Source organism: Anolis sagrei, chromosome 3 (assembly GCF_037176765.1).
Source record: "Anolis sagrei isolate rAnoSag1 chromosome 3, rAnoSag1.mat, whole genome shotgun sequence".
Lineage (NCBI taxonomy): Eukaryota > Metazoa > Chordata > Lepidosauria > Squamata > Dactyloidae > Anolis > Anolis sagrei.
The window spans coordinates 28734555-28749503 of NC_090023.1; the positions used below are offsets into that span (position 1 = coordinate 28734555).

General features: G+C 39.6%; 1 protein-coding gene across 1 annotated transcript in view; it reads right to left on the reverse strand.

Annotated features, from left to right (window-relative positions):
- Nucleotides 1-3308, reverse strand: part of MICU2 (mitochondrial calcium uptake 2) — a 96980-nt gene extending 93672 nt beyond the window's left edge. The window contains exon 1 of the mRNA XM_060770942.2: nucleotides 3069-3308. Coding sequence (XP_060626925.2) covers nucleotides 3069-3290 — 222 coding nt within the window. The 5' untranslated portion in view covers nucleotides 3291-3308. The remainder of the gene's footprint in view (nucleotides 1-3068) is intronic.
- Between the last annotated feature and the right edge of the window lie 11641 nt (nucleotides 3309-14949).

The window sequence follows — 14949 nt, forward strand, 5'->3', positions numbered from 1 at the left end:
CTTTCAGGAACCAGATAAAAACTTTTCTTTGGAATCAGACCTTTAATGAAGATTATTACAAGAGTGATAGGCGCCATAATAACATCTGGGGCTGACCTTTTCTGTGCAATACCTTATGGACAAGTAGCAATGGGAAAGATAAAGGCTTCTGTTTATGTTTATTTAGTTTTAACTATACCTAAAGTGCTAGTTGTATTTTAATCTGTAATGTGTTTTATTATGGTTTAATTGTCTTGTTGTGTTTTAATTGTTCTTATTGGCTATGTTTATTTCCTTTTTGTCCTAATGGACCTGTAAGTTATATACCTTGTTGTTAGTTGCTTTGATATAAATTAATAAATAATAATACTAATCATCATCATCATCATCATCATAAATTAGACCCACTGGAGACTTTGCAAGTTGCTGCAAGGGGTCATATTTTGCAAGCTACTGCTCTAGTAGAGCTGGGCATTTCTCCTGACCTGGAACTGCATCCACCAAAAATAAAGAACTGGTATCTTTCTCTCCTGTTTGCTAGAGCCACTATGGTGTAGTGATTTGAGCACTGGACTACAGCTGCATTTACACTGTAGAATTAATGCAGTTTGTCATCACTTGAACTGCCATGGCTCACTGTTATGAAATCATGAGGCTTGTAGTTTTACAAGCTAGTCCCTCACCAAGCTACAACTCCCAAGGATCTCACAGCATTGAGCCATGGTAGTTTCTAACTGTATTGTGTCTACAGTGTAGATGCACCCAGAGAAAACAACTTGAAGGTTCTGGCAAAGCTTATTTGCAAAACCACATCTCTGTTAACAAACCAACATGGGCACTGGGGTCAGTGGAGGATGCCCTGTTCTCAGCCCAACCCCATCTCAAGTGCAACTGGTGGGGACAAGAGATGGGCCCTTCTTTGTGATTGCCCCCCCCCCCCCAACCTCTGGATCTCCCTCTCTAAAGAATTAAAAACACTCCCCTCTCTCCTCTCCTTTTAAGAAGTTTTTAAAAATCCAGTTATGCACTTTAGCTTACAGAGAGGAAGAGGAATAGTACATCTTTATACATCTTATTGTTTACATACTGGAATTCTACCTCAGTCCTGTTGGTTGCCGAAAGTCATTCAATGTTTTAATGCTTTTTAACTGCCAGTTTAATTATGTGATAAATATTTTGTGATGAATTTATTTATTTACTGACTATATTTATATACCACCTTTCTCACACCTGAGGGGAGTAAGAAACGGGATATGTATCATATTTTGTTTATCTAAGACGTTAATTTTGATAATTTTTCATTCTTTTAGGGATTAACTTTTCTATACTGTGGTTGCTCTTATTTATTGTTTAGAATTTATCTGGAGTAATAATAATAGTATTAACAGTAATAACAGTAATATAATAAAACTTTATTTGTATTCTGCCCTATCTCCCCGAGGGGACTCAGGGCGGATTCCAGCATAACAATGGCAAACATTCAGTGCCTACATAAAACACACGATACTAACATAAAGTCCCAGAAAACACACACATATAAAAGTAACATTAAAGCCTAACATCAAATTAAGTCCTAACATCAGTAAATTCAACCTGACATCAATCAATTAAACTACACGTAATCAGACAAAATTCTATAATAATATAAATCTAAACAAAACATCCACAGTAGTGTACAACAGCCAGCGGGGTTCACAAAATGGTGTGGGTTGGTTAAATAGTCAAATGAGGTCATTGGGCTGTCGTGTTTGTGTTATTGGAATTGAATGTTTACCTCTTTTATTATTATTTATTATTAAACTAGCCATCCACTGCCAGGCAATGCTGTGTATATGTGTTTTGTGTCTGCATATCTGTGTATATATGTGTGAATACGTATATATGTGGTTTTGCACATGCATTGTAATACAATTTTTGTTTTTTGGCTTTTTAAGTCTCTTTTACTGCGTTTTTCAGTGTCTTTAAGAGTGATGGTCATTTGTTGGCCTGAAAGGTGTATTGGGTCCAAATTTGGTGTCTATTCGTTCAGTGGTTTTTAAATTATGTTAATTCCACGAACAAACATTACATTTTTTTATATAGACAGAGCCCCTGGTGACACAATGGGCTGTGCTGGCAGGACTGAAGATCGACTGGTTGGAGGTTCAAATCCAAGGAAAGTGTGGATGAGCTCCCTCTGTCAGCTCCATCTCCCCATTCGGGGACATGAGAGAAACCTCCCACAAGGATGGTAAAACATCGAAGCATCCGGGCAATGTCCCCTGGGCAACATCCTTACAGATGGCCAATTCTCTCACACCAGAAGCGACTTGCAGTTTCACAAGTCGTTCCTGACTTGAAAATATGAGATTTTTTTTATAGTTTTAATAACTGTTTTGATATTTGGTAATGTACTGTTTTTAATATGATTTATGTGTGGTTTTACAATTGTAGTTGTAAGGCATCGAATTTTTGCCATTATCTATGTGTAAACCGCTTTGAGTCCCCCTAGGGGTGAGAAAAGCGGTATATAAATACTGTAAATATAATAATAATGATGATAATAATAATAATAATAAATAAATAAATAAAATAAAAATAATAATAAAGTAATTAAATACCCTGAGTCTCCCAGGGGAGATGGAGCGGGTTACAAATAAATTATTATTATTATTATGGTATTACTATTAAATGGCGCAACAACAAACCCCTAAAAACTGGAGAGAATAAGGCCCCATCTACACTGCTATATGATCTAGTTTCTGAATGTGGATTAACTGCATTGAACTAGATTATGTGGCAGTATGGAATGACCTGCCAGAAGAGCTCTGACAGCTAAATGAGCTGTCAAAATGATCTCTTCTGGCAGGCCTACCGTCCCAGTCAACTTTCAATCGTGGGATTTGATTGACATTCTATTGCTACTATATGTCAACTCTATATATGTGTTTGAGTTGTTGATGCTGTTGTTACATAATCCAGTTCAATGTGGTTCAATCTGAATGACGTGACTGAACTCGATTACACGGCAGCGTAGATGGGGCCTAAGAGTGCCTGAGGAGAGCACGCCCGCTCCCTTCGCGATCCCGAGAGGGCTGGGGAAGCGTTACCTGAGCCAGGACAGTCAAGAAGCCTCCAGGGCCCCCTCGCCACCTTCGGAAAGAAGCGTCCAACAAGGCGGCCCCTCCGATGAGGGAGGAGGCGGCGGCAGCAGCGGCCAGCCAAGGTCCCGCTCCATGCCTGCGGACCCGGGGAGCACTCAGCCCGGCCGCCCCTCGCTTGGCGGAGCCCCTGGCAACCGCCGCCAAAGCCGCAAGCCCGGCCGCCGCCATTTTCCCGGAAGTAGCCGGGCCGACGGAACACCTATCGGGAATCATAGACTAAATTTAGAGTCCCTCACGGCCTGCTTATGCCCGACTTCCGGGTTCCCTTAAGACTGAGAGCTAGGCATAGAAAGGAGGATATGAAGCAATGCAAGCCAATGATGCATAACATACCACTCACTTCTTTCTCTACTTTTCACTATGGAATTAATGATACTGAAATTCAGAAATCAGTTTCCCAATGTGGATATATATACACACCAGGCCTGGGCAAACTTGGGCCCTCCAGGTGTTTTGGACTTCAACTCCCACAATTCCTAACAACCTACCGGCTGTTAGGAATTGTGGGAGTTGAAGTCCAAAACACCTGGAGGGCCCAAGTTTGCCCAGGCCTGCTCTATGGAAATGGCTTTTAATTATGTTCTTATTGATGCTGTTTAATATGTCTTTATTAGTCTCTTATGTTGTTGCTTTATATGATTGGTTTATTAAATACTATTTAATTGCATTTACTCAATTTATTGTACTGTATGACATTGAATATTTGATTTTCCCTGTTGTAAACTGCCCTGAGTCCCCATGGGGAGATGGGACGGGGTATAAATAAAGTTTGTTGTTGTTGTTGACAAAATAAATTACGTTCAAAAAGAATAAAAATGTCTGTCATTCCTTTTATTTATTTTTTATTTATTTATTTAGAGCAAGGGTCCTCAAACTTTTTAAACAGAGAGACAGAGAACAAGAGACAGGGCCTTCTCAGTGGTGGCCCCTCGGCTATGGAATGCCCTCCCTAGAGATATTAGATTGGCCCCCTCCCTCCTAACATTTTGAAAGAGAGTCAAAACATGGCTGTTTGAGCAGGCATTTGCAGGCACAGTGTAACAGACTAATTGAGATCCACGGAACGACTGGATGATGCGACGGAAAAATGATTTCACAGAATCATAGAATCAAAGAGTTGGAAGAGACCTCATGGGCCATCCAGTCCAACCCCCTGCCAAGAAGCAAGAATATTGCATTCAAATCACCCCTGACAGATGGCCATCCAGCCTCTGTTTAAAAGCTTCCAAAGAAGAAGCCTCCGCCACACTCCGGGGCAGAGAGTTCCACTGCTGAACGGCTCTCACAGTCAGGAAGTTCTTCCTAATGTTCAGATGGAATCTCCTCTCTTGTAGTTTGATGCCATTGTTCCGCGTCCTAATCTCCAGGGAAGCAGAAAACAAGCTTGCTCCCTCCTCCCTGTGGCTTCCTCTCACATATTTATACATGGCTATCATATCCCCTCTCAGCCTTCTCTTCTTCAGGCTAAACATGCCCAGCTCCTTAAGCCGCTCCTCATAGGGCTTGTTCTCCAGACCTTTTATCATTTTAGTCGCTCTCCTCTGGACACATTAGTGATGAGACGCTGAGGACTTGTGTTTTATGGTTTTTGTTTTATTGCATTTACAACTACAACTACAACAACGTTTATTGATTAGCCAGTTGGCCTTATCCAAAACAGACAGTGGAAACACAACGTACAACATACGTCTGGTCCTCTTAAAATAGAATACAAATATATATGTTGTGTTTGCACTGTCTGTTTTTGATAAGGCCAACTGGCTAATCAATACAAATTGTTTTTTTTAAAAAAATATGGTTTATATTATATGCAATGTTTTTAACTGTATTTATGTTGTTTGGAAGCATTGACTCCCACCCAAAGATTAACCAGCGCGACCATGCTGAGCTTCCTATGCGATCTGGTGTCTTAAGGGTGTCCTATCAAAACACAGCCTCCTTTCCTGCGCATGCGCAGTTTTTAAAGGGGGAAGAGGAGCGCGAGAGGGCCAAGATTTAAATTAACGGTTATCCCAGGCTTGGGCCAACCTGTATCCTCCAGGTGTTTTAGACTTCAGCTCCCACATCTCCTCACAGCCTCAGGCCCTTCCCTTTTCCCTCTCAGCCGCTTAAGCCTGGGTTATCCTCAGACTTCCTTTATGTTTATTTATTTTTCGATGTTTTTACCTCAGGTTTAGAGTGGGATTGTTACTGAATAATAAGCCTTGACTTTTGAGGTAGACACTTAACTCTAAATACTGAAATTGACAAAATACTAATTGTACAAAATACCAAAAACTAATTGACAAAATTAGCAGCTATAAAAACCCCAGAAGTAATGGGAAAGTCTGCACTTGCTTGAAGTGCATGCAAACATAACCATTCAGTTTGAAGTGCCATTGTAATTTTGGTAGAAATGGCAGTTCTTACCAGAATACGTGGACATTAGGAAGAACTTCCTGACTGCGAGAGCCGTTCAGCAGTGGAACTCTCTGCCCCAGGGTGTGGTGGAGGCAGGGGCGGCTCAACCCATTACGCAAAGTAAGCATTTGCAGTATAGTTGATTTTGCCCAGGGGCGCTCTTGAGGGAAAATAGACCTTGACATATGCGAGTTGTAGTTACTGGGATGTATAGTTCACCTACAATCAAAGGGCATTCTGAACTCCACCAATGATGGAATTGAACCAAATATGGCACGCAGAACTCCCACGATGAACAGAAAATATATATCAGTGATTGGTTGGGGGAGGGCGCCAAAATACTGTTTGCTTACCATTGAAAATTATCTAGGGCCGCCTCTGGGTGGAGGCTCCTTCTTTGGAAGCTTTTAAACAGAGGCTGGATGGCCATCTGTAAGGGATGCTTTGAATGCAATGATGACAGAATACATGGACATTAGGAAGAACTTCCTGACTGTGAGAGCCGTTCAGCAGTGGAACTCTCTGCCCCGGAGTGTGGTGGAGGCTCCTTCTTTAGAAGCTTTTAAACAGAGGCTGGATGGCCATCTGTAAGGGATGCTTTGAATGCAATGATGACAGAATACATGGACATTAGGAAGAACTTCCTGACTGTGAGAGCCATTCAGCAGTGGAACTCTCTGCCCCGGAGTGTGGTGGAGGCTCCTTCTTTGGAAGCTTTTAAACAGAGGCTGGATGGCCATCTGTCGGGGGTGCTTTGAATGCAATATTCCTGCTTCTTGGCAGGGGGTTGGACTGGATGGCCCATGAGGTCTCTTCCAACTCTATGATTCTATGATTCTACATTAGATGGTTAAGATATTATTATTTCACTCCACTCCCCCCCTCAAAATTGAGACACACTTAAAGGTTCCAAAAACAATTGAGTAATTATTATTTTCTCCTATATTTTTCTAAATCAAAACACAAAAGTGCCTCATATTTAAAAAGTGACACAATTAACAATGTACAAAAGGTAAATATTAACATGGAGCTAAACTTATACAAGCACTGAAGCACTCAAATACAATTAAATTACATTAGAAACAGATTTTAAAGCCAATTCACTAGGGTTTTAGACTTGTAGGGCCCTTCCACACAGCCATATAACCCAGAGCCCTTCCACACAGCCCTATATTTATTATTTCTTTATTTAAAACATTTATATTCCGCCCTTCTCACCCTGAATGGGACTCAGGGCGGAGCACAGCATATACACGGCAAACATTCAATGCCGGGACACAAATTCACATACACATAAATAAACATTAAAAGACATTTCTCAAAATATTATAATTGTTGTAGGTTTTCCGGGCTATATGGCCATGTTCTAGAGGCATTTTCTCCTGACATTTTGCCTGCATTTATGGCAAGCATCCTCAGAGGTAGTGAGGTCTGTTGGAACTAGGAAAATGGGTTTATATATCTGTGGAAAGACCAGGGTGGGACAAAGGACTCTTGTCTGCTGGAGCAAGGTGTGAATGTTTCAACTGACCACGATTAGCATTTAATGGCTTGAAAGTGCCTGGGGGAATCTTTCTTTGAGAGGTGATTTGATGTGCCTGATTGTTTACTCTTTGTTGTTTTGCTGTTGTAATATTTGAGTTTTTTAATACTGGTAGCCAGATTTTGTTCATTTTCATGGTCTCTTCCTTTCTGTTGAAATTGTCCACATGCTTCTTGTGGATTTCAATGGCTTCTCTGTGTAGTCTGACATGGTGGTTGTGAGAGTGGGCCAGCATTTCTGTGTTCTCAAATAATATGCTGTGTCCAGGTTGGTTCATCAGGTGCTCTGCTATGGCTGACTTCTCTGGTTGGAGTAATCTGCAGTGCCTCCCCCCAGCAACAATATAGTAATATATAATACTATTATTGTGCTATGCTAATAATATAATATATTGTATACACATATAATATTGATAATATTATAATGTAAATAAACAAATAGTATAGAATAGAATAGTAGAGGCTAAGTTGAAATACTTTGGCCACATCATGAGAAGAAAGGAAAGCTTAGAGAAGACAATGATCCTGGGGAAAATGGAAGGAAAAAGGAAGAGGGGCCGACCAAGGGCAAGATGGATGGATGGTATCCTTGAAGTGACTCCTTGAAGGAGCTGGGGGTGGTGACGACCGACAGGGAGCTCTGGCATGGACTGGTCCATGAAGTCACAAAGAGTCGGAAACGACTGAATGAATTAACAACAAAAATAAATAAATGTCCTCTCAACCTGCTCTATGGAAAGACATTTCTTTAGGTCACTCCTTCTTAAACTGTGGGTCTCGACCCCTTGGCTCAATGTTGGGGGTCACAATAATTTGGCAACAATAAAAGGTTTCCAAATGCAACCCATTTACACAATCTGTTAGCAACAATATGTGGTGTTTAGAATGGACTCCATAGAAAATGTTTCAGCTGTGCTTTATAGAACGGAAAGTCTGTTTGCCTTGTTTAGCAAGCCTTGCAAATAATGTTTTATTGTCAGTAAATGTTTGATTTTTATACCTATTTAATATATCTATATACCTGATGTCATGTAAAAAAAAATTGGGCAGAAAGGGGTCACGAGAGGAAAAAGTTAAGAAGGCCTGCTTAAGGTGACCTTCCCCCATGGTAAGATGGATCCTACCTCTACCCTTTGTTCAGTTCTGGCCAACGGTAATCCACCCCTGCTCTGCCTGTTAATTCCCCCTTAGCTGAACCACTTATCTTTAAAGAGAAATTTATCTAATTTTATTTTTTTTATTCCCAGGGAACATCTACAAAGCAGCAGGAAAAATGATACAGAAATTAGAGTATGTGAGAATCCTGAATGTGGACTAAGCATAGCACCTACGCTGTATAAATTTCCATACATTGTGCAACACTTTGCCCTGTGAAGTATGGACATCTCCCCCTCTGGCTTATCTTTTACTGGTTGGGAAAAACATTTTGATTCCATCAGGCTGTTGCCTGGTAAGTACTAGATACTGTTTTATGTGGAGATTATTTTTATCTGTGATGTTCTTATGGCAAGCAATCCTAAGCCCTCAAACCTAATTACAAAACTCCCAGATACATGTTATCTTACTTGTAAAATAACAATACATGTCCTCGTTCTTGAATTTCTTGAAAAACATATTTGGAAATGAGTGAAAATAGAAATTAATCAAACAGCTAAGTGCTTATATCTAATCTGCTTTTTAAACAATATTTAAAGATCTAAATGTTTGTAGTGTTATATTTTTGGTCAGTTTGGATGTATATTTATTGCTCCTTCTCACCTACAATCCATACTCCAGGAAATAAAGCTCACTGGAGGGAAGGATACTAAAGGCAAAGATGAAATACTTTGCCCACATAATGAAAAGACAGGATACCTTGAAGAAGATAATGATGCTGGGGGAAATGGAAGTAAAGAGGAAGAGGGGCCGACCAGGGGCAAGATGGATGGATGTTATCCTTGAAGTGACTGACTCAACCTTGAAGGAGCTGGGGGTAGTGACGGCTGACAGGAAGCGCTAGCATGGGTTGGTCAATGAGGTTACGAAGAGTCGAAAACGACGGAACGATTAAACAACAAAACAACTCAGCTACAGCTGGCCCTCCATATATACAGATTCTACATCCACAGATTCAACTAACCAAAATATTTGGGGGGAAAGTCCCAAAAGCAAACCTTGTTTTTGTCATGTGTCAAAAACAAGGTTTTACCATCCTTGTGGGAGGCTTCTCTCATGTCCCCACATGGGGAGCTGGAGCTGACAGAGGGAGCCCATCCGCGCTCTCCCTGAATTCGAACCTCCGACCTGTCGGTCTTCAGTCTGACGGCACAAGTGGACTCCAGGTAGAAGGTTAGAAGTGTGTTCTTCCATCATTATGTCTATATTAATATTGTTATGTTGCCCATAATAAAATATTAATAATAGTGAATAGGCTGAGTAGTAGTAGAATAAATAAATAAATAAATAGATTTTTCAGATTAGTGTGTGAAAAAAACTAAAACTTTCAGATTTTTAATATGTAAATAAACTGATAAAATCTTGTTTTTTAAAAGAATCTATTTAAAGGAGTAAACTGCATTATGCTAATAGAGTAGAGATGGAGTATTGTGGTTACCGGTGGTGGGTATTCCAGTCTAAAAGCATGTGGGGACTACAAACTGTCTACCCCTCATCTAGACATTTGGCTAGAAGGAGGAAGATTACGAAAAGGGACAGCATTTTTCTGCACAGATGGGGCTAGGAGATACCTCCCCCTTTCTTCACACTGTTTATCCCATGAAGTGTTAAAGCCTGAATATGACTACTGTGACATTTCACTGTAAGAAATCTTCCACTAACACTAGCATAGTGCATACAAGTTCATACAATAGCTATAATTCTTTTTCGCCTTATGCTCAAGTTTATTTAGGCGCAAGCCTTTATTTCTTTATATACTTATCATTTTCTTTCCTGATGGACCAGGTTAACATATTTGAAATATACTATAGAAGAAAACACATTATATGGTTAAATCAGAAATTATTTAACCTTTGTGCAAGCTCTGGATATTTAACTTTATATTTATTTTAATAATTCTGTGGAGAATTGTTCTCGTTAAATATGACTTCTATCAAGATCTGACATCCTTTGGATGCAACCTGTTGCACATACTGGTAGTGTAGTGTGCAAATTATTCTGAAAGAAATGGAAATACGTTTTGTTTTTTAAAGGCTTTCTGCAGTATGCCACACATAAATGAGTGAGAGAAATTGTGCTTGGGGCTTCAAATAAAACAAGTTGAGATTAGTGAAGCTAATTTTATCTCTTTAAAATAGCAGAAGTATTTATTAGGAGTTTTGAAGCCTTAAAATACAACGTGAGCAATGTAATTTGGTGTAATTATAATGTTATGAAACTATAAGATGCAGTTTAGGCTTTGAAAAGGCTTAATTCAGAGAACTATCACTCCTTTGTGTTAGTAATATTAATAGTTAGAGTGTGGACATACTGGGACAAAAAACAGATTAAGGGAACAGGTGTAGGTTCCTTAGTGGAACCTGGGTTCTTGGCAATTGCAGAAATGTTGTAATGTTGTGGGTGGTACCTGTCACTCAGATTTTACAGACTGGTAGAACTGAGGTCTAGGCATCTATGATGTCCTTGTGGTGTCATTAAGTTTTGGTGAATCCTATTCATCATTAATGTCAGACCTGTAGCGAGGGGGGGGGTTAGGGTTCAACCCCCCCCCCCCCCGAAATGTTTCAGATTTTTTAAAAAACCTGGTTTACTCCTGAATTTTAACTGGTTAACCAAATTTCCATGCTAAGTCTATGAGATGCAAAAAATTAAGAGTCCCTCCAGAACTGCAAGCACTATCTCAGGCAAATATTGACAATTTATTCACACTGTCATTACTTGCAGCAATAGCCGATGTAGTGAAGCAACCAAGTTGGGTGTGTGTGTGTTGAATGTTCTCATTAAGGAGGCCAGACTTGGTGGAGGTGGTTGACAGGGGCGGAGCTGCAGGCTATTGAAGGCTGCTCTGCCCCTGCTGTGCTCTTTGCTTCAGTGTGAGCTAGGAGGCAGGTTTCAACCCCCACTGCTAAATTTTCAACCCCCCCCCCCCCCCGAAAATTTCAACCCCTCTCTAATTTTTTTTCTGGCTACGGCCCTGATACATATGTGTGTGTGTGTATATATATATATAAAATCAGATTTGAGCAGTGCCCTCAATATTACAAATACTGCGAAGAGCATCTCCACACCTGCATGTTCAGTGCAGGTGTCTCTGGATTGAAGGCCTTTGTGCATACAGCTGATTGCACACAAGCTGTAACCTAAGGGTAGCATTAAAAAAAAATCTTCCTACATTGATTTTAGTTGAATGACAATGCTTTGTGCTAGTTCCACAGCCAGAAATTCCACAGCCTGCATCTTTATTAGGAACATAGTGGAAGAGCATAGGATATAGTTATAAATGTGCTTCTCTCCTGTCTTTCCTCACTTATAATTCTATTACATTTTACTGGTGCAGTTGCACTGAACTGGGTGGCATGGTGGCACATAATTTCTGTAGTGTATCCAGATAGTTGTGGCTGAATATATTTAATATCTATAGCCCTAGAGCTGGAATATCTGAGATGGCCAACTACAACTGATTTGGTTATTCTGGGTTCTGAGATTGTTGTGCCCAGGTATATAGGGATTAGGTGGGTTTACACATTGCACATTTCTACTGCCAATTAAAGATTGTTTGCTGAGGTATTTTCTTAGTTGTTAATATTTTCATATATCTCTGTTTCAAATGGAATTTACTGTTTTTGTACACTTGAACATTTTACACTTTTAAATGTTTAGGTTTTTCTGCATCCTGCCAATGATACAAAATACACTCACATTGCCCCTATTCAAATATTAACATTTTGTTTGTGAGTGTCTTTAAAATACATACCATTTTCTGCTAGGGAATAACCCAACTCTTTACTTAAGAAAACATCAGCTGTGTTTTGTTGTTGTATGCTACTGAGTTGTTTTTAACTCATGGAGACCCTAAGTCAAATCTGTCATGTGATCGATCCTCTCTCTCTCTCCTTCCCCATGTGGGAAGAAGGAAGGAAGAAGGGAGGGAAAGAAGGAGAGAAGGAGGAGGTAGGGCACACACAACACAGAGAAGGAAAGAATGAAAGCCCCCAGAAAGTGCATGAGACAGAAAGGAACAGAATATACTGCCTATCTTCCTTCCCCTGTGAGAAAAATGTAATGGTAGAAATATTTCTCAAAGGGGCATTTCGGTTCCGCTCACAAATTGCATAATTGTATCATTTTAAAGCTGAGAATGAAGAATACCATCACATGACAGAATTGGCCATTTTGCCCATCTATCAGGATAATTTGCAACAAAGTCACTTGTCAACCAGCTTAGAAAACGTCTGAAAAGATAACCCTTTGCAACCCTTTTAAAACTCCAAAATATCTCTACCCTACACTTGAAGCCTACGCCATGTGATGAACACAGTAGGTTGCTGTTTCTTAAGTGGGTGGCTCAGTAGCCTTTAATACATGTGATGAAGGGATATGAGATTTTTATTTTTATTTTCCATTCGGGCAGAGAAAGATGGCTATTTTCTGTGCTACAAACTAATTTCTAGCATTCAAAAGTCTAATTTCAATTGTTAGCCCCTACAAGAATAAACCCATTGAATAAGTGAGAGTTGCATAAGTATAGACTTAGCAGTCAACAGTTGATTCATTGGATCTGTATTAGTTGGGACTGGCAATTGGATTTGGGCCATAAATTCCAAACAAAAATCGCATTAGAGAAACTGATAAAAAGTGGGTCTTAGTAAAGTAGTGTCTTTGTTACTTTGCAAAATGTAGCTTTAAAAACAAACATAGGTTTACAGAAAGGTTTTTAATTAATGGTTTAGTAGTGTGTAAAGCAATACTTACAAAATTGTTATTCTTCCTCCTGGATCATATCACTAAGCAAACTTACAAACCCTCAAATCATTGTGGGAGAATGACAATGCTAAAATATTAAACTATTTAAAACGAACCAGTTCAGTTTCTCCCTCTTCTCTTGCAGCTGTAAAAACTCACGAGCCAAAAATAACACAACATTTGATGAATGGGAGATGTCCATGTGCAATAAAATGTGATATCCTTGTATCTGAGTTTTATAAAATATAGTTCTTATCTTGAATCTAGTCCTTTAATTTTAGAAATCTTTCAGTTTTATCCTATCCTGTCCCTCCACTGAGATGACAATAGCAACGAAGAACTGTGGATATACTGGTATTAGCATTGTCTTAAACAGCTGCAAATTAAATAGAACAGTCTGATCTGGTGTGTTGTGCTGACACTTTGGAAATCACAAGTATCCTGATTCCAATTCTAAAGAATTAGGGTTCTGCATTCCTTGTTATGTTATTTAGGGATATGAAGAATACATGCAATTTTTTCATTCTTGGGAGATGGGGTAGAAGCATTCAAACAATGTGGCATTTTTTTCTATTTTGGAGCTTCTGTGTCAAACAATGCAAAAAGAAAAGAAAATTAACCCTCAAACAAACAAAATAAACAAACCCAAACCAAAACAAAACCTCAAAGTCACCATATATATAACAAATAGATTTTGTACAAAATGTTCTTCATACAAGAAGGAAACAATTTAAACTTCTTGTACATGCCTGCCTGCGTGTGCCTTCAAGTCACCTGTTGATTGCATAGTGCTTTCTTAAGGAAGGAATACTCAGAGATAAAGTTTCAGTCTGTTTCAGTCTGACAGACACTGGTTTAGGACTAGGACAACCTTGTTGGATTAGGGTGGAAAGGAATAGTAGAGTTGGGTGTTATTTTCATATTGAACGCATCACATCCCAAAACTCTGGACAACCTCTCTCAGCAGTTTAATGTTTTTGTTGAATAGCATGAGGGATGAAACAAAGCATGGAGGGGCCCCACAGGCCAATAATAGTTGTAGTAGTAGTAGTAATTTCTTATACACCTCTCCTCATGGCTCGAAGCAGGTTACATTGCTAAAACACACATTCACCTAAAAACATTCTTTAAAATACGCATGTTAAAATGTATTTTCACAATATGCCAGAAGAGCTGTCAAAGCTCTTCTGGCATATTGTTCTACAGTCTAGGGGCAGCTGATGAAGAGGCCCCCTGGGTGATGGTTGCCAGATGCCCCCCAGAGGACCTCACTGGATTGTATGGAGGAAGCCAATCCTGTAGGTAACCTGGACCCAAATCATGTAGGGCTTTAAAGATCAAAACCAACACTTTGTACAATAGCCAAGGAGTCAAACATACGTCCTTCAGCACCATCTTACGGGGCTGTCCTTTCCAGGTAGGGATATTGCTACTGTAAAACAATCCCTCCAAGTCCCATCCCAGCAAGGCAATCCAGAGGGCAGTGCCAGATTTACCATTTTGCTTAGCTGTGCTTAAGCACAGGACCCCATTAGTCAGGAGGAATTCGCTTATGTGGTGTAATTCTAAATTTGAAGTCATTCTGCTCCAGAGCAATTCCAAACATAATGATACAGTTGATAGTCTATGGGAGTGTGCCACAAAGCAGGCAGTGTAGTCCTACTGGGCCTACCTCCTTCAGGGCCCAAGTAAAGGGGCTCAGAATTTAATTAGCACTAGGCCTCATTTATCCTTAATCTGGCATTGTCAGAGAGATACCATGGTCAATTATATTGAAGGCAGCTGATAGATCCAGCAGGCCTGACCTATACCATTACTCGGGATTTATGCTTGTAACACTTAGAAAATGGTTTGCTGATTTGTGTTTATAGCATAATAAAATATGTAAAAAAGAAAAAAGAGAGAGAATATAAAATGTTTTCAAAATAGAAATATGTAAATTTCTTCTACAACTGACAGCAATATTCTGTTCATCCCAGCTCTAGTC